The 17,962-nt window shown below is 43.2% G+C and overlaps 1 protein-coding gene across 7 annotated transcripts in view; it reads left to right on the top strand.

Annotated features, from left to right (window-relative positions):
- The window catches only part of LOC120405799 (broad substrate specificity ATP-binding cassette transporter ABCG2-like), a 46,590-nt gene that overhangs the window by 4,898 nt on the left and 23,730 nt on the right, over nucleotides 1–17,962 (top strand). For 6 of the 7 annotated variants that reach the window (XR_005598890.1, XR_005598888.1, XR_005598889.1 and 3 more), the window contains exons 3-9: nucleotides 786–845; nucleotides 1,432–1,546; nucleotides 2,897–3,049; nucleotides 4,106–4,263; nucleotides 6,294–6,445; nucleotides 8,310–8,426; nucleotides 9,649–9,893. Coding sequence is in view for 4 of the 7 variants with exons in the window: in XM_039539550.1 (XP_039395484.1) it covers nucleotides 786–845; nucleotides 1,432–1,546; nucleotides 2,897–3,049; nucleotides 4,106–4,263; nucleotides 6,294–6,445; nucleotides 8,310–8,426; nucleotides 9,649–9,893 (1,000 nt within the window). In the remaining 3 variants the exon portion in view is untranslated. The remainder of the gene's footprint in view (nucleotides 1–785; nucleotides 846–1,431; nucleotides 1,547–2,896; nucleotides 3,050–4,105; nucleotides 4,264–6,293; nucleotides 6,446–8,309; nucleotides 8,427–9,648; nucleotides 9,894–17,962) is intronic. The other variant, XM_039539551.1, reaches the window with a different exon arrangement.

Here is a 17,962-nt window from a genome sequence, read left to right as displayed (position 1 = left end):
TAAAAATCCAGTTTTTGAATTCACACTTTATATGTTAACTTTAGTATAAGTTTATAAAACAGAATTAATGTGATATTGATACATTTAATACATGAGGTTTACAACATCAGTTGTGTGTTATTTAAACTTAATGCTGTACTGATATATTATTACTTTTATAAACGTATAATAATTTGAAAGAAAAAAGTGAAGAAATTATCTGAACTGGTAGTTTAGAACCCTTATATAGAAGCGTTGACAGTTCAGTTGTAATTTGTGATTCATATTGAAATTCTGATGTATTTGAGAGTTTGAAAATCACTTTCCAGATGCTTAACTCAAGGCCTACCTTAGTTCTGATGGCAAAGAGCTGTCTAATCACGTTCGTGTGCAAGTCACCAGTTTGTAGGCACAAACTGTAAATTCTCAGGAAAAATGTGTATAGGTATGCAATTGGACCTGAACTTTGGGAGAAAAAGAGAAGCTAAATGTGTGGGTTTTTTTGTTTTTGTTTTTTAATTTGTTAGTCTCTAAGGTGCCACAAGGACTCCTCCTTGTTTTTTGCTGATACAGACTAACACATCTACCACTCTGAAATATAATTTAGTATATTTCAAAACTAAAATACTTGCTAGAAGATCATTAAATTTTTTATAATTTTGTTATTTCACATAGCTGAGGAACATCACCAGTTCCCAAAGGATTTGGTTTTTACAATACCACACACACACAAAAAGGCCTTCAAATTAAGTGAATTAATCTACAAATAGAACCATGTATTCAGGAAGTGTTGCTTTTGTTTGCAGTGGAATTATGAGACCCGGTCTTCATGCAATTTTGGGACCCACTGGCAGTGGCAAATCTTCGTAAGTATTGAAAGCAATGAAAGGACTTGTTTTATGTTATCCATATTCATCACGTTGAAAAACCATGCCAAACAGAAAATGTGCCTGCATAATTATAGTACGGATGATTAGGAACACAAGAGCCAAGTGTTCAAATTGGCTTCAACCCAAACTCTTAATATGCCCCAAACTGCATCTTTATCACCCAAACGACAACTCAGATTTCCATGCTCAAAAATAAAGTATCTGGAGTTCAGCTACTTGATTTAGGTGTACAAACTAAATTTGTGATGTAAATCTAAGTTTTGGAACCTTTTCCAGCTGGCATAAATTGCAGTAGCTAATAGGCTGCTCAAACCTTTGCCAAGGCCAGCACAAAAGCTCCCTAAAAATCAGGGAGCCCTAACTCTGACAGTCCCACCTCTGCTTGTTGGGTGAGCAGATCTTGTCACAGGAGAAAAGCCGAGCTTGCATTTCAGCATCAAAATTGTGTGCACAACACATTTTGTTAACTGGATTTGTATGCCAAATTTATCTTCTACCTACTCCACTGTTCAAAGATTTCCTCTTCAGAACCCTTTTGGGAGCCTGATTTTTCTTTTTCTAGGCTATTAGATATCTTAGCTGCAAGGAAAGATCCTCACGGGCTCTCTGGAGAGATTTTGATAAATGGAGCTCCTCGGCCTGCCAATTTTAAATGCATCTCTGGATATGTGGTACAGGTAAATGAGCTTGCAGATACTGTCTGCCTTTACTGTTTTAACTTCCCTCCAGAGAGAGAGACAATCTGGATTAAAACTAACCACTAATTGATTCATACAGACCTGTGATGAGAATTATGGTATAAAATTTATTGACAAAAGAACCTGATACAAAATGTAGAAACCAGTGTAGCGTTTCTTACTCTTTTTCTAGTGTCCCATTTTTTGATAATTTTTTTTCTATCGTAAACACCTCATGTGACATTTGATAGTTTTTCCATTTTCTACTACACTTTGGTTATTATACTGGATCTGACTGAATTTCACCTGAATTTGAACTTATTTTCATTGGCCTCAAAGACTACAATAAGATGTTAAAAACAAAGAAAATCTTCTCTTATTTTCAACCCAATTGTTATGTTTCTAATCGTTGCTGAAAATTTGCAGGAAAATGACCTGCAGTTAGAATCATAGAATATTAGGGTTGGAAGAGACCTCAGGAGGTCATCTAGTCCAACCCCCTGCTCAAAGCAGGACCAAACCAACTAAATCATCCCAGCCAGGGCTTTCTCAAGCCAGGCCTTAAAAACCTCTAAGAATGGAGATTCCATCATCTCCCTAGGTAACCCATTCCAGTGCTTCACCACCCCCCTAGTAAAATAGCGTTTCCTTATATCCAACCTAGACCTCCCCCACTGGAACTTGAGACCATTGCTTCTTGTTCTGTCATCAGCCACCACTGAGAACAGCCTAGCTCCATCCTCTTTGGAACCCCCTTTCAGGTAGTTGAAAGCAGCTATCAAATCCCCCCTCGCTCTTCTCTTCTGCAGACTAAATAACCCCAGTTCCCTCAGCTTCTTGTAAGTCGTGCCCCATTGTTGATTCTTTCAGATGTGTCTACTTTACATTTATTTCAATATTATTTTTATTACAGTATTGTCTTGAGGTGTCAGCTAGGATAAGGGCCCAATTGTATTCGCTTTGTACAAAGTTATTTACATTACAGTTTTTTCATTTGTCCTGTTATTACTTTTATATTCAGATTTCTGCTTTGCTCTTTTTGCCTCCAACTGCAATGTCCTAGAGAGAGCTTAGGGTATGTGCACACTGCTACTGGAAGGAAGCCTACTAGCTAGTGTAGGCAAACATGGTTTTAGATGAGGCATATATCTGAAAAGACTTTGCTTGTTGATGAAAGAAGCTCTGTTGGACTCTTGTATCAAAAGTATCATATTTGTGAACTTTGGTCTTGTTCAGTTTTCCCTTCCTGCAGATGTTAATGCTTATTCGTTACAATAGTCTTGCATGGTATAAATAAAGGAAAAATTAAGCTTGAAACTAAAACTTGCTAATATTTTTGTGTCTTGTAAGAATGATGTGGTTATGGGGACCCTGACAGTGAGAGAAAATTTTGAGTTCTCAGCTGCACTCCGATTGCCAAGTACCGTGTCTGAACAGGAAAAGAAGGAACGGGTGAACCAAATCATCAGGGAACTGGGTTTGGCCAAAGTGGCAGATTCCAAGGTAACTACACATGGCATAGCATGACATGGTATTTAATATTACCAAACAAAAAGCTGAGGTATGAGACAGATAGTGTAGTAATTACATAACATTTAACAAACCAACCTAATTAGAATGTTGCAGTTACAATCAGCAAACATTTGAAAAGCAGGAAATGCAGAGTTAAGACTACCTTAAAGTATACTTCTACCCTGAAAAGAGACTTGAAAATGGCATTGTGATGTTCTATACATAGTATCTCAGTGATTTCTGTATCAAATGTATTCAATTTACAATTCAGAAAGTGTTTTTTTCCTAACTTCCATCTCTGTAGTTAAACCCTGGGTTCTGTAAATGAAGCTGAGTTGTTTCTTTCTAGCACTTTATCATGAATAATAAAGATTCTGCATATCAAATGATGCCTTGTGATACTTCGAATGGGGGATATACAGATGTCACTGATTGGTTGAGCAAATGGAAGTTAAATAATTCTGTTAAAAGAACAGATGACATCTCAGTCTCTCTCATAGGAATAAAATGCAGTACAAATTATTTTTGTCCTGAAAGTAATCAGATATGACTTTGCATACATGCAGGGAGCCAATCTGTGGATTTAGAAGGTGCATCTTTCATACTCACTTTTCAGAAGAGAATTGCACTTTGCTCCCCAACATCCCACCATTTGTGGCACCATTCACACACACTAAATACAAGTCTATATGTATTTTTTAATCCTGAGGTGCTTAAAAGTCCTGGGGATTAGCAGCATAGAGACACATTTTTCTTGTTTTAAATTTACAGCACTCTAATAAGGCACTCTTTAAAAAGCTACCTTTGTTTACCATCTTAACTGTATTTTAATTTTTTTGTTAGAAAACTGGTTAATTTTTTCATTTTTGATGCATTGCTATCATTTCATCACTAAATCATGTGAATGTGTTTTGTTTCATATAAATATTGGTTTCTGATCTAACACCTGAAGTTGGCTCTAATATTTTCCAGGATTTTGAGAAGGTTAATAAAAATTAGTTAATTAAGAAACAACCTTTTAAAGGTGTGATGCTTGTTTTGCACTAGGTTGGCACCCAGTTTATTCGTGGGGTTTCTGGGGGAGAGAGAAAAAGGACCAATATTGGAATGGAACTCATTACTGACCCTGCAGTCTTATTCTTAGATGAACCAACTACTGGATTAGATGCCAGCACTGCCAATGCTGTCTTGCTGCTCCTGAAAAGGTGACTGCAATGGAATCACCGGGAAAGAACTATCTTGTCTTTGGTAGAAGTGTATTTTATATACTGTATCTGGAATTAATATATGTTTAGGAATAGTCACAGCCTGATGTATTGGTTTATGATTGGGTTATTCCCATATAAGGGAATGGAAACTGCAGGCTTCCACAAATGGAATTGCCTTCTAATTCTGCTATCAGCTAGTGTAGTGCTTTAGCAGTGATCCCTCCCTCTCTGGCTCAGTGGGAGGCCACACAACCTCACTACATCACTGGGACACTGCCCCTGTTTCAGGGGAGTTGTGATGCAAGTAATGGGGTCAAGGCCTCTCTGGCAGGGTAGAGTAGGGCAAACAAACAGTCTCAGGGATCCAGCCCTCAGCCAGGACAGAGGAATCAAATAGTCTTAGGGAGTTCAGGCCTTCAGGCAGGGTGAGACACCAGACAGTCTGTCATTCTCACGCAGGCAGATGGCAGACAAATGCAGGCCCCTTGGCCTAAGGTGAAGAAGCTGCCACCCCACGGGTCCCAGGCCCACCCTACTCCACCAGGTCCTACCCCAGGGCCCTAACAGTGGCAGATGGTTCCATCACTGGATCAGGGGGGATCCAGCCACAATACACTGACCTGAATTCAGGCAACAATACAACTGGGCCATAGCTAGGGTGTCCAGACAGCAACTGTGAAAAATCAGGACGGGGTGGGGGTGTAATAGGAGCCTATATAAGAAAAAGACCCAAAATTGGGACTGTCCCTATAAAAATCAGGACATCTGGTCACCCTAACTATAGCTGGCTGTCCCTGGGCTACTTTCTGCTTGCCCACCATCATGTACCTGCAGCTCAGGGTTGTCCCTGGTCTCTTTAGGGTATGTGGTGAATGGCAGTCCTGGCAGCTCTTTGCCTGGGTCAGTCTCCTTCAGCAGCAGGGCATGGCAAGGCGCAACACAGGTTTCACTCCAGGGAGCTGCAGTAGCCAGGAGACATTTGCTTCCTTCCCTGGCTCAAACTCAGCTGGGTTATAGGCTCTCTCTTTTATACTTCCTGCCCCACCCCTTAGCTTTCAGCAGGAAGGGTGAGCCTAGCCTGGCTCCACCCACCAGGGATCACAGAATGGCTCCTCCCTCTCTGACTCAGTGGGAGGCCAGTCTGCCTCACTACAATGGGTCAGACTCTCTCTCCTGTCCCACAACCCCCACTGTGCCAAAAGGGGCAGGGAGTTTGGACCAACAAACAAATACTTTTGGAGGATCTGCCCAGGGAAAGGAACTTTGATATAGAAATCTCCTGCATTCACAGTTACCTACCCTGCCAGTTCTCAATATCCCTAGGACAGCTCTCTGAATAATGTGTCATGTGTTTGGAGTGGGTGAGGGAATACCACACCTCATGGAAGGAAGAGCATTGCTAGTTACTTTACACTTAAACGCTTCTGCAGTAATTTACATTACTTGGTCCTGTAGGTAGGGGAGGTTAGAATCTTGCCAAGACTCGATGCTCCCCACTTTCTCTTTGTCCCACCTAGTAAGGGCTTTAAGATTTGGCCCTTTTAAACTTGCTTCTGCTTTGTTTGCTCCATTATATCGTATAAAACAATATGCAACTTCTCCTAAGATGTTACAAATATTTGCACAAGAATTTATTTTCTATAAATCGTCCTTTGGAAAATATGTGGTCTTTCATCGCATTTCAGCTATCAATTCAGCAAGAGAATAATGAATGCTTAGGTACACATCATGAGAATACTTCATTAAAAGGGAATACTTTATGAATAATGGGCCAAATTCTGAGGTCTGTATTCTTCTTTGACTCAGTTTTTACTTAAACGAGCTACTATTGAAGTTAATGGGCACTTGCTTAAGTAATGATTGAGTACAAATTGAGAGAGGACGCCAGGATTTGATTTGATCTGTTTGTCATTACTTCACATTATGAGTGGTATTAGCCATTCATAGCAGAAAGAAAATATAAGAGAAAAGGAATGCTGTAGTTGCAGAGGTTTAATGCCTCTCCTGTTTTGTTTTTTTGAACTCAGGATGTCAAGTCAGGGGAAAACAATAATCTTTTCACTCCATCAGCCCCGGTACTCCATATTCAGATTGTTTGATAGCCTGATGTTACTGGCTGCAGGAAGTCTGTTGTACCATGGTCCTGCTCGGAATGCTCTGCAGTACTTCAAATCTATTGGTGAGCTTTCAAAGGGAGTTCAAGTCACAATGGTGCTCTTCCAGCACATTGTATTGATGTTGGCCTCTAGCCTTCCAGCACATTATACTGATTTTTGACCCAGATTCTCAAAGGTAATTAGGCACCTAACTCCCATTGATCTCAGGGGAAGTTAGACACCTAAATACTTGGGATGATCTGGGCCCTACTGTATAAGTAAGGAATGAATGACATCTTGTTTAACAATGCATTCGGTATTTTAAAAAAGGAGCAAATATCATTTATTCAAGCCATGAATCCCTGTCACTGTGGCTTCTGAGATGATGGACTATGATAAAAGCTTTATATCCCAAGACCAAAGTGGGCAAATGCAAACATCAAGACTCATTATCTTCCTTTAGCTCTTGCATCAAAAGTGGACTGTAAGATATTAATACTATTAAAATATAGCAATTTTTAATATTTTAAACAACTAAATGTTTTCTAACCACATATCCTAATTCAAAAGTCTTAGCTGTTTTGTGAAATAATGTGCTTAAAATGTTTATCTGAACCAGGGGCGGCTCTAGGAATTTGGCCGCCCCAAGCACGGCAGCATGCCGCAGGGGGCATGCTGCCGGTCGCCGGTCCCGCAGCTCCGGGGGACCTCTTGCAGACGTGCCTGCGGAGGGTGCGCTGGTCCCACGGCTCCAGTGGAGCATCCGCAGGCACGCCTGCGGGAGGTCCACCCGAGCCGCGGGACCAGCGAACCCTCCGCAATCATGCCTGCGGGAGGTCCACCGGTCCCACAGCTCCGGTGGACCTCCCGCAGGCATGACTGTGGAGGGTCTGCCGGAGCCGCCTGCCGCCCTCCTGGCAAAATGCCGCCCCAAGCGCGCGCTTGGCTCGCTGGGGTCTGGAGCCGGCCCTGATCTGAATATTCCAATAGACTCTGTCAGAGCAGTTGGGGCAAGCATGTTCCAGGGTCAGTGGCACTCCACTAATAACATCCTGCCTGTAAATCCTGGATGTTTGTATATAAGGACTTTTGAGCAAGATCATCGCAGCTGATTGCAGCTGCTAAGAATGCATATAGAGAGAGAAGTTGTTCATTAGGTAGTTAAGTCCCAAATCTTGCAGAATTTGATACGTTACTATCAATACCTTAATTGCATCCAGAAATGAACAGGAGGAAGCCTTTTCAGACCTTGGAGAACTGATCTAATGTTCTCTGTACATCCTACCCTGCTAAATAAGTGAGCAGCTGCATTCTGAACCAAGTATAATTTCTAAATGGTCTTTATGGATAGCCTCATATGAAGCATATTTTAATGATTCCATAAGGAAATCACAAAGGCATGGATAATTGTTATGAGATTCATGAAAGAGAGAAATGTTCACAACCAAATGGAAAAAGACACTTGGCTACTAATGCTTCCTGGGAATTCAGAAGGAGTCAGGGATCCAACAGTACACCGATGTTGTGAAAATAGGGACCAATATCATCCATACCAAATCCTTTAGATGCTTATGCCACCCTAAATGTATCACTGTTTTGTCTGGCTAGACTTCAGACAGCTTAGTGTCTCATTCAAGCCCCTATTTTGGTCAGGCATTCGAAAGCGTGGTGATCATCCAAATCTGAACTGTGCCGTCGATTCAACTTCCGTAACGGAATGAACCACAATTCTGGAACCAAACACACATGAACTTTGTCGTTTGGGCCCATTCTATTTTTATCTTTGGTGAAGCTGACTTGTTGCATTAGATGGTACCTTTTGATGGTGGGGTGTCTAATTGCTTTTCCTTTAAGACAGTTTTTAATAATATTACCCTTAATATTGCAACATATTTTTCCCATCTATTGAATGACTTATTTTAGAGATCTGATATTACTTCTTTGCAGGTTATGAATGTGAGCCATACAACAATCCTGCTGATTTTTTTCTGGATGTCATTAATGGAGACTCAACTGCTGTGAATCTCAGCAAATCAGAATTTGTCAGTCAATACAATTTATCAGGTATGGGAGCTGGAGGTCAAGTGATTGTCCACACTGATCCCACTCATGATGCACATGCACCCCATGTGTGCGAGATCAGATTCTTTTTGAATAACAGTATCTGTTATGGCCACACCTGAACCCCTAATGACCTCTTGGCTATCATAGGTGAAGGATAAGAGGTGGAGTGGTTGCAGCTGTTACTCTGTTCCTTCTTAGTAACTGTGGTGCGTGCCAGAACACCTGCAGCATGTGTCTTCATGCAACATAGCTTCTCCTAACTCACTTTGTGAGCTCGTTTAGCTTTTTAAGATATAATTTATTAATTTTTAACTTTACTTTCTTTGTTTTGCCTGTTGGGAGGGGGACTTAACTAAGAGCTTTCCAACACCCCTCCTGTACCCAAGGGTATTCCCACATCATGCCAGATTCCAAGTCTCTGGGCTTCAAAACCTGCCAGTTGTGCAACTGTACCATGCCTATTAACAACAGGCACTCCAGATGTCTCACCTGCCTGGGAGAGGAGTACATACTGGAGCATTGCTCCAAATGCTGCTTCTTGTCTGAAAGCAGAAAACTCTTTTGTTTCTAATTTTGTGCCTGCAGTTACTTGTGGGTAAGATTACAGCTAGATTGTGTGATTCAGCCTCCAAGATTTTAACATAGTTTTCAGCTTTACATTCTCAGGGAACTTCTTGGGGAGTTGCATTCAGAAAATATAAGGTCCCTGAGAACATGAAGAGAAACCTGTGTTATGGCATCTGAACCACACAGTTTATTCTGGGACATGTTTGGTTTGCCATTAGATATTTTGGACACCCTGGAAAAAATGCAGGAGGCAATACATGTGGTTTAACTAGGCCACAACTTCATTCATTTAAAATACCTAGGAGTATACCCAGCAATAAACTGTACAGTGCATGTCATCATCATTTCCACGTGGTCCCCAACCTGGTCCTAGGTATCCCATTGCTGGGATTCTTCTTTGTGCCCAATATGGAAATAAACTTGATCTTTGAAGCTTGAATCCTGATCTGAATTGCTGTAACATTCTGTAGGTTTAGATGTGGGATTCTGGTTCAGCCTCGTCTCTATTTATGCTAAGAGATTTTTGAGGATAAAATGTAGCCCTTTCGGAGGGAAAAGAAAACTTCAGCATACCTAAACTGCTATGAACTAATTTGTGTCTTTAGCTTTCTATGGCTATTTCTCCTACAACAATATTTTTCTTTTTAATCTGAAGAAACCATTGAAGAGGACAGAGGTGATAAGACTATTGCTGAGAAATTAGCAGAGTTGTTTTCCAGTTCCCCTTACTACAAAGAAACAAAAACAGAATTAGAGAAGCTGTCTTTGAAAAATAAAAGGAAGATGAGTGCAGATTTCCAGAAAATCACATATAGCACTTCCTTCTTTCACCAGCTCAAGTGGGTGTCCAGACGCACATTTAAAAACTTGATATATAACCCACAAAGCTCCATGGCTCAGGTAATTTTAGTGAATCTTTAAAATATGAACAGTTATAAATAGTCTGTTTCTTTCTGAAGATGAGTTGGGTTGAAATATAAAATGTTGGCTTCTAATAATTAAGAAATAAGCGAAAAAATAGCCAACAGTATGACTTTAAACAGTCTTTCACACTGTGGAAATCTTTACATAGTCATAGATCAGGCCTGCACAACTCGTAAAGCGGCGAGGGCCATATTACTCCAAAGAAAATAGCTGAGGGCCGAAACCCCCCCCCCCCCCACCAGCGCCGCCCAGCCCCGCTGAACCCACTGCCCAGCCCTGACCCCTAGCTCCGAGCCCAACCCCTCTGAGCTGAGCACCCCCCTGACCTCATCCACCCGCAGCCCTGACCCCTAGCTCCGAGCCCAGCCTCTCTGAGCCGGACACCCCCCTGACCCCAGCCCTGACCCCCAGCTCCAAGCCCAGCCCCTCTGAGCTGAACACCCCCTTGACCCCAGCCCCTGCGAGCTGCAGCTCGAGCCCAGGCCGGGTGCCCCTCCCCTCGCTCGCACTTACCGGCTCTGCCTTGTGCCCAGTGCTTCCCATCTCAGCAGCCCTGGAAGTGATGTACCCGCTGTACGCCAGGTGGGGGAAGTGGGAGACGGGGGAGCGGGAGACTGGGCGGTCGGAGCGCAGTGTGAGTGCGTGCGCGCGGCTATGAGATCACCCCGCGCTCCGACCACCCGTGGCACTTTCGCTAATTATCAAATACAGTAGAACCTCAAAGTTACGAACATCAGAGTTACGAACTGAGCAGTCAACCACACACCATTTGAAACCGGAAGTACACAAATCATGCAGCGGCAGAGACCAAAAAGAAAAGAAAAAAGCAAGTACAGTACAGTACTGTGTTAAACGTAAACTACTAAAAAAAATAAAGGGAAAGCAGCATTTTTCTTTTACTTTTCATAGTAAATGTCATAGGTCTCTCCCCCACTTGGAGCTGTTCGGTTCCAAAATGGGGACCTGCATGGACTCCTCTAAACTAAAAATCCTAATTTAGATCTGGTAAAAGCTGCCACCACCCAATAATGTACGTGTATTGGGACACAGTCCTTCCCCAAAATCCTTGGGGATCCCAAGAGCCCCAAATCCATGGAGTTCTTACACCTAGGAGAAGTAAACCATTTCCCCCTGCTTCCTCCCCCCTCCCTTTTCCTAGGAGAGATACTGGGATTCAACTACAGAGGGATACCTCCCCCTCCCTCCTCCCCTTTCCCTGAGAATTCACCCAAGGAAAGATCAACCAAGTCCTTAACAGAAAAGATTTATTAAAGAAAGAAAAAAGTACACTATCTCTGTATTACCAAGATGGAACAATACACAGGGTCTAAACTTATCAATCTCTGGAGAGAATTCCCCCTCCCTTCTTTCTCAGTAAAAGCAATAACAGTACAGAATTAAGGAAATTCTATAGCAAAACACACAATTGCAAATACAGAAATAACAATCTAAAAATACTAGTTCCCTTTCTAATACTCACTAGCTTGAATAGAAGAAATTATTGCAGAACTCTGAGAGGACTTGATTAAGACGTCTGGACTCCTTTAATTCCAACTAGAGAGTCACTCAAACAAAGGACACAGGAAAAAAAAACTTCCCTCCACAGGGATTTTAAATTATCTTGTCCCTGATTGGTCCTCTGGTCAGGTGTTCACAGGTACTGCTTGTTAACCCTTTACAGGTAAAAAACAAACCTTAACCCTTAACTAACTGTTTATGACAGTAAAGTTTCAAAGCTATATTAAGTCAATGTTCAGTTGTAAACTTTTAAAAGAACAAACACAATATTTTGTTCAGAGTTATGAACATTTCAGAGTTATGAACAACGTCCATTCCCAACGTGTTCGTAACTATGAGGGTCTACTGTATGTGATAAACAAAGGTGTTCTGTTACACGGTCCAACATCTCTTTATATTTCATCATGCAATAAGGTCAGAATGCTGTCTGTTTGATAACATTCATTTCCAAGGCGGAGGATTGTTTTTTTCAGAAATAAATGAGATCTTGTAATCGTAACACAGACAAAATTCCTTGTGACTTTAGTGAAAATAGGATCAGACTCTTTGGGCCAGATCATGCCACCATTACTTATGTGGAATATCTTATAGTCTGCATTTGGTCCCCTTGATTCAAATGGGACAATTCAAGGAGCAATGTACTACCCAGTATGAGTAAAGGTGGCACAGTCTGGCCACTAAATTGTCACTCTTTGTAGGGCTTCTGTAGATTTATAATATAATTGTCTTTGAATTGTAATGATGATGATGATAACAGCAATATTATTTTACATTTTCTTGATGTCATATTGTGGGGTTGAACTAGGATAGATCATATCCTATCATATCCCTTTTCTTACCTTTGCTTAACATGTACACTTCTGGAGCAGCAAATGGAAGGATTGATAAACTATTTAGAATTGATAGATTAATGACAACAAATGCAGTAATATAAATGGTACGCACTGATATGTCCCACCACTACTTTGGCCAGATTCAGCCTGATCCTTACAATGGTGTCCAGTGAAAAGAGGGGAGCACAAGAAGCCTTCCCTTCCTCACTCGTTTAATCCATATAAGGATCAGGCAGAATTGCAGCCCTGTAAAGTGGGGATTTCAGGGACTGCTCCCATGTTACTCCTATTCCCAACAGGGTGAGGAAGGGCAGATAGGAAGTGAGGCCATGGCTCTGCCCTTTTTATGCACTGACCAACAGTGTTGGGCAGCCATGCAGGGGAGTAGGCTTCGCCCTACAAAGCACAGAAGTATTTCATATGCAGAGTCTGCATGCCCAGGAGCTCCAGTACACATTCTATCTGAATGCCTTTTTGTGCTCTCATTGGCCCACTGCATCTCTGAACTGTGCTTAAATGCATGTCAGCATTGCTCTGCACTGAACTGTGCTTAAATGACACAGTCAAACCTTTGTGAGCATTTTTCAACAATGATGCAACCATTTTCCAAAAGACTGTGATCACCAGCATATGGGAGATCTGTTCAGAATCTCTCTAGTTAAAAGGTTTTTGGATGTATATCTGTATGTTGATATTATGGATATCCCTAATAATTGGTTTGTAAAAGCTTGATCTTGTGACAAGAATTATACTCTCAAGCTTTATAATACTCCAGGGTTAATGGTCCTGACTTTCTTTCTCACAATCTTTATCTCCCAAACCTCATTAGGAATGGATTTCAAATACATTCTATAAATGGTGCACAGTTCACTAAGCCATGTTTGCTAATCCTCTCCAAATTGGTCTTGATATGATCGTTGTTTTCCACTACAATTAGCTTAGGGGCTGAATTATCCCTGACATTTGGTCCTTTCAGCAGGTTCTTAGTGATATGGTACCATGTGTGAAATGCTTTATAGTGTTAAGACTCATGCATCCCTCATGCTTAACCATGACTGAACTGCCTGACACCATCATTTTTGCTAAGATTTTTTTTTGCTTCTACATATTAAGAAATAATCATGTACAAATTTTCATCATTCTGATTATGTCATTAAAGCCATTCATACTTCATCTGTTGGAAAAAATCATGTTTCTGTTGGCTTAAAACTAACAATAATTGGATTGTTCTGGAATCAAGTAGGCTTTAACATCCTTTCTATTGGGCTTTACTGTCAAATAAATTATTAATATGGTTCAATCCCCCCCCTTAGATCCATTATTGAATAGACTTAAAAATACACCCCTTGTTACAAGCACAAAGTTGCTACTTTAAAAAAAAAAATTGTTTGAACCTAGCATTTGAAAGAAATAATAGTTTAGAAGCGATTTCTTTTCTACTTTATCGTTTCAGTACAAAAGTGAAGGAGGTTTCTCTTTACTTCAGCAATGTCTCTGCTCCCTCCTCCACACGTAGTATATTAAAGATCCCTTTGTTATAGTTATTAAACTAGTACTATTTTTGAATATATTTCTTTGAGCTGGAAATATTAGAAATACACATTTTGTAAACCAAACTCTGAAAAAAAAATTTTTGTATAAAAGATGAGGTTTATTCTCACTTTGGTTTGTATTATGTTAGGGGTTTTTGTTACCATTGTTCCTCATCAGCAGAGCAGGGATACTAGTTTTTATCTAGTACAAGAAAGCCTTTGTCAATCTTAGGCCTGGTCTACACTAGGACTTTAATTCGAATTTATCAGCGTTAATTCGAACTAACCGCTCAACCGTCCACACCAGGAAGCCATTTAATTCGAACTAGAGGGCTCTTTAGTTCGAATTTGGTACTCCACCCCGGCAGGTGGAGTAACGCTAAATTCGCACTTGCTAGCTCGAATTAGGCTTGGTGTGGATGCTAATCGAACTTAGCAGCTCCGGGAGCTATCCCACAGTGCACCACTCTGTTGACGCTCTGGACAGCAGTCCGAGCTTGGATTCTCTGGCCAGCCACACAGGAAATGACCCGCGAAAATTTGAATTCATTTTCCTGTCTGGGCGGTTTGAATCTGACGCTCTGGTTGCACATCGGGCGAGCCCGCAGCACCTGCAACGATGCAGAGCTCTCCAGCAGAGGAGTCCGGCAATCCCAGAATAGAAAGAGGTCCCCAGCATGGAGTGACCGGGAAGTCCAGGATCTGATCGCTGTGTGGGGCGAGGAGTCTGTGCTCTCGGAGCTGCGCTCCAACAAGCGGAACGCGAAGACGTTCGAGAAGGTTTCTAAAGCCATGAAAGACAAAGGATACAGCCGGGATGCGATGCAGTGCCGCGTGAAAGTGAAGGACCTAAGACAAGGGTATCAAAAAGTCAGAGCGGCAAACGGACGCTCCGGAGCCCAGCCCCAGACATGCCGCTTCTACGAGGCACTGCATGCCATTCTAGGTGGGTCTGCCACCAGTGCCCCACCAGTGACGGTGGACTCTAGGACGGAATAGTGTACCGGGACAGTTCCCCCTCCCTGTTCGCCGATGGGGAAGATGAGGAAGGGTCTTTAGAGGACGGCGCAGGCGACATCGAACCCACTCCCGCTTTCCTGACAGCCAGGATCTCTTCATCACCCTCACAGAGATCCCCTACCAACCCTCCCCCGTTAACCAGGACTCGGAATCAGGGAAGGATCAGGCGATAAGTGCAACACACGTATAAACATTTATTTTTTATAACATTGTTATAGAAAAAATAGAAACAGTATTTACAAAATTCTAAATATTAAACTATAATATATATTAAATTATATGAAGAGAAGGTCCACACAAATGGACTTTAAGAAATTCTAAATATTTACAAATTAAAACATTCTAAATATTAAACTATAATATATATTAAACTATATAAAGAGAAGGTCCACACAAATGGGGATAGAAAAATAGTCCTCTAGCGACATTTCTACGAAGGTGTCATTCAGTTCCTCGCAAAGCCTCCGCATGAGGTTCGTCGGAAGAGGTCGCTTGTTGGGCGCTCCGTGGAAGCAGACTCTTCCACGCCAGGACATCCGAATATAGAGTGGAACCATCGCCTCTACTAGCATTGCTGCATATGGTCCTGGTCTCTGCAGTGCGTCCCGTAACATGCGGTCTTTCTGGGCACGAGTGACCCGCCTCAGGGTGATCTCGGTCTGCAAATACTGCATCTAAGTAGGGCAATCAGTGTAGTGTTACTATTGTTAATGGTTTACAATTAGGTTGCATAACAATGACCTCGCCTAACAGCCACGTGCGAGAGTCCACAGAGAACAAGCATGCATTGATCGTTCCGTGCGCTGGCGGGAGGGGCTGCTAAAGGCTTATCCTTTCTGCTTTGCACATTGCCTTTAGCAGGAGAGCACAGCTAACCAGTAACTGATAAGCAGTATGTACTGTAAGGCTTACCAGGACTTTGTGCAAGAGGATGCAGCTATCTTTCCTCGCATGCGCTCTCCAGTGCAATGGCGCCAATGAGCGTATTCGAAATCTCGGACTAGTTCTGAGATCTCCTGAGACTTGGTTCCCTCTTTGGTCTTGTTAACTGAAACTGACTAGACTGTGTTTACTGTTGGCAAACATGTATGTGTTCAAGGAAATCACCTACTTTTTCACATCACACAGCTGGCTCCTTCCCGGACTGCCCGCCATCCCCCTGCAGAGGCTGGCTCGGATTAGGACGCCGAAAGAAAAGACAAGGGACGACATGTTCCAGGAACTGATGGCCAGCTCCAGAGCGGAGGCGGCAGAGCAGAGACAGTCGAGGAGAGCCTGTGTCAGCAGCATCGCACACACCTGGAGCGGGAGGATAGGTGGCGGCAGGAAGACCAGCAGGCGACTCAAACGCTGCTTGGTCTAATGAGGAGCAAACGGAGACGCTCCGGCGCCTTGTAGATGTTCTGCAAGACCGCAGTCAGGAGAGAGCCCCCTGCAGTGCATCTGCAACCGCCCTCCAACGCCAAGAAGTCCTGTCCCCTCACCCAAAGTGACAAGACGGAGGCGGTAGGGGCCGTGAGAACTGTCCCTGCACCGCAGCACACCGATAATGTTAGAGACAACTGTCGCGCTGTAAATTTGTACAAGCTCTTTCTTTACAGCATCAACCAGTCCCAACTCCAAGTTCAAACCCCCCACTGTGTATTACATTATTAAAAGCGGTTTGGTGTTACTGACTGTTTCCGTCACGTTTCTGGTGTCAGAAGACTTTCTGTTGTTCTGTGGGGGGGGGGGGGGAATTGTAATGTCACTGCATAGCCCACAGTGCCATGCTACAGACTTGGCTGCAGGGTCAACTGCAGGGCACACACAGACTGCAGTCACTAGGCACCAGGGACAGTCTGTGTGGTGTATGCTGCCCCGGGTCTTTCCTTGATGTGTATGCTTGTGCAGGGTCCTGGTGCCTGACATCCCCGAATGTAAAGGCAGGCTTCCCTTCACATGCATTTGGACCGTAGTCACGATCCTCCCCGGTGCCACGAGCCCCAAAAAGAGACCTCATCCAGGGGCAGATACTCACCCTTCCCCCACACCCCTCCCCCCTTCCAACGCCCAAACCCACAGCCGTCATGGTAACCCCTATCCAAGGACAGCACCCCTCGCCCCTTCCTGCAAACCCACCCATCAGTGCACACCTTAACCAGCACAGAATGCTTCCATGTTTCAACGAATAAACAGAAATGCAAAGTCAACGAAAGATTTATTATTAATTACTAAAACATGTCCTTAGTTTTAAAACGTCCTTGGGAAGTGGGGAAAACTTGGTTTATGATCAGGCTCTCTTAAAATCAAGTGGACAGTCACAGGTTACCCTGCTCTGCGAGGAAACTCGCTTTCAAAGCCTCCCTGATGCATATCGCTTCCCGCTGGGATATTCTCTCAGCACGGGTGTCTGGCTGATCGTAAACAGCAGCCAGGCGATTTGCCTCAACCTCCCAAGCGGCCAAAGAGGTCTCGCCTAGCTCTCACAGAGATTGTGGAGCACACAGCAAGCAGCAATAACTACGGGGATATTCTTTCGCTGATGTCCGAGCGAGTCAGTAAGGTCCGCCATCTCCCTTGAGACGTCCGAAGCACACTCCACCACCATTCTGCACTTGCTCAGCCGGTAGTTGAAGAGTTCCTTTTCAGTGTCCAAGGCGCCTGTATAGGGCTTCATGAGCCAGGGCATTAGCGGGTAGGCCGGGTCCCGAGGATCACTGTAGGCATCTGCACATACCCAACAGTTATTTTGTGGTCCGGGAAGAAAGTGCCTGCCTGGAGGCGTCTAAACAGACCAGAGTTCCTGAAAACACGCTAGTCATGAACCTTGCCCGCCCACCCGACGTTGATGTTGGTAAAACGTCCCCTATGGTCCACCACAGCTTGCAGCACCATTGAAAAGTAGCCCTTTCGGTTAATGTACTCGCTGGCCTGGTGGGCTGGTGCCAGGATAGGGATGTGAGTCCCATCTATAGCCCCACCGCAGTTTGGGAATCCCATCGCGGCGAAGCCATCTATGATGGCCTGGACATTTCCGACAGTCACTACCTTTGAGAGCAGTTGCTCAACGATTGCGTGGGCTACTTGAATGACAGCAATCCCCACGGTAGATTTGCCCACGCCAAAGTGGTTCGCTACTGACCGGTAGCTGTCTGGCGTG

This window comes from Mauremys reevesii, linkage group 5 (genome assembly GCF_016161935.1).
Source record: "Mauremys reevesii isolate NIE-2019 linkage group 5, ASM1616193v1, whole genome shotgun sequence".
Taxonomy (NCBI): domain Eukaryota; kingdom Metazoa; phylum Chordata; order Testudines; family Geoemydidae; genus Mauremys; species Mauremys reevesii.
This window is presented reverse-complemented; position numbering and strand designations above follow the sequence as displayed.